Here is a 1,484-nt window from a genome sequence, read left to right as displayed (position 1 = left end):
CTGTTTGCAGCCCTGGCACCATTATGGTGTGACCATGCTCCAGAGAGCAGTAACTAAGACCAAATCTCTGCTGCTACCGTAATGCTTTGCCTTGATATCTGCTTACAGACCCAGAATTCCATTGGACTCCTAAATTTGTCTCCCAAATTTTTAATATCTACATAGGACACAGTGGCTCTTTGTGTGGAGACTGCATGTATATTTTTCTATTTATATCCATCAGGACTGTTTTCTGTCCCTCTGTTGGCAGTAATTACCTGGTTCTCCTTCTGCTTTGCTGCATTGACTGTCATCTGAGGGAAGGAAAAAGAAGATATTAGAAAAAAGATATGGCAAATCTAAAAAAGGATCAAGCACACTAATTTCAGGAGAAACTTAATTCTAGAAGTGACTATTTCAGGTAACACCTTGTGCATCAACACAGCTTCCATCTGCTCCCCTGAGCTAAAACAACTAGTTTTACCGAGGCTGATGCTAAAGGACATAATGATTAAAATGAAGAATACAGGAGCTGGAGGTCATTGTGCTCCTGCTTGTCAATGCCCACTCTCCCAGGGCTGTTCCACCTTTGTGGAAAGATGAGGTGTGTAGTGGTGAGCAAAGTTGCCTTAGAGCACCATGTCTTTTCTACAGGATAAAATGCTGAGGCTGTTTTCTAGATTTCAGAATAAAAATGGTGCTTTTCATCAGCTCGTTCCGCACCACTGGGACCCAGAGGAGCAGCCCAGGCTGTGCTTACCATCGTAGCTTTCTCCCACCACTGGCACCAAGCCACACACGCCGGCAGTGTAGACAAAACCTCCGTCTAAGCTGATAGCATCTGCTTCACCTTTCTGCAAGGAAAATGGCACAAAGATGAAATGGCACTGGGTCTTCCCAGACCAGCACTTTTCAGAAATCAGATTGTAAAATAATCACTCGATGTAAGAGAGAAAGGCTTGGGGCTAAGCGGATTTGAGAGGCCATCCCTGAGCATGCGGATGGGCAAGGTTTTCAAATGATCACTCACAAGTTACTTCCCACCAAAAAATTGCTTTTTATTTGGGAAACCTCAAAAAAAACCACTGCCCACTTTTTTTTTTTTTGTTTAAATGTTAATCAATGAAAAACTAGTCGAGCCTTTTCACCACGATGAGGTTGGTTTCTGCCCACTGGTATTTCTCGCAAAACTCCCAATATTTCATTTTAAAATCTACCCCTCCAGCCTCCACCTTGTCTATTCGCAGGCTGAAAAAAGCAACAGTGCTCTCCATCTGAAAGGATCACAGGGAGAAGAAAAGGGGAAAAAGCCATACCATGATCTTGATAATGCAGTCCTTGGTGTTGTCTGCCACAGTGCACTCCACATCCCCGTTGCTCATCACACTCCAGAGGTCACACTTGCTCTTCTCATTCTTTCCTACTGCACACCACCGGGTCTTGTTTTCTCTGCGGCTGGAGGTCAACTGATCTGTAAAACCAGCAGAGGGAAAAAAAGGATGAGC

The 1,484-nt window shown here is 44.1% G+C and overlaps 1 protein-coding gene across 1 annotated transcript in view; it reads right to left on the bottom strand.

Moving 5' to 3' along the window:
• LOC104524700 (ovotransferrin-like) overlaps positions 1-1,445 on the bottom strand; it is a gene marked incomplete at its 5' end in the record, with an annotated part of 8,042 nt that extends 6,597 nt beyond the window's left edge. Inside the window, 3 exons of the mRNA XM_010167658.1 lie at positions 258-293; positions 740-833; positions 1,296-1,445. Coding sequence (XP_010165960.1) covers positions 258-293; positions 740-833; positions 1,296-1,445 — 280 coding nt within the window. The remainder of the gene's footprint in view (positions 1-257; positions 294-739; positions 834-1,295) is intronic.
• Between the last annotated feature and the right edge of the window lie 39 nt (positions 1,446-1,484).

The sequence above is a fragment of the Antrostomus carolinensis genome, unplaced genomic scaffold, assembly GCF_000700745.2.
Source record: "Antrostomus carolinensis isolate BGI_N321 unplaced genomic scaffold, ASM70074v2 scaffold17455, whole genome shotgun sequence".
Classification (NCBI taxonomy): Eukaryota; Metazoa; Chordata; class Aves; order Caprimulgiformes; family Caprimulgidae; genus Antrostomus; species Antrostomus carolinensis.
Note: the sequence above shows the minus strand (reverse complement) of the source record. Positions and strands in the feature narration are given on the sequence as shown.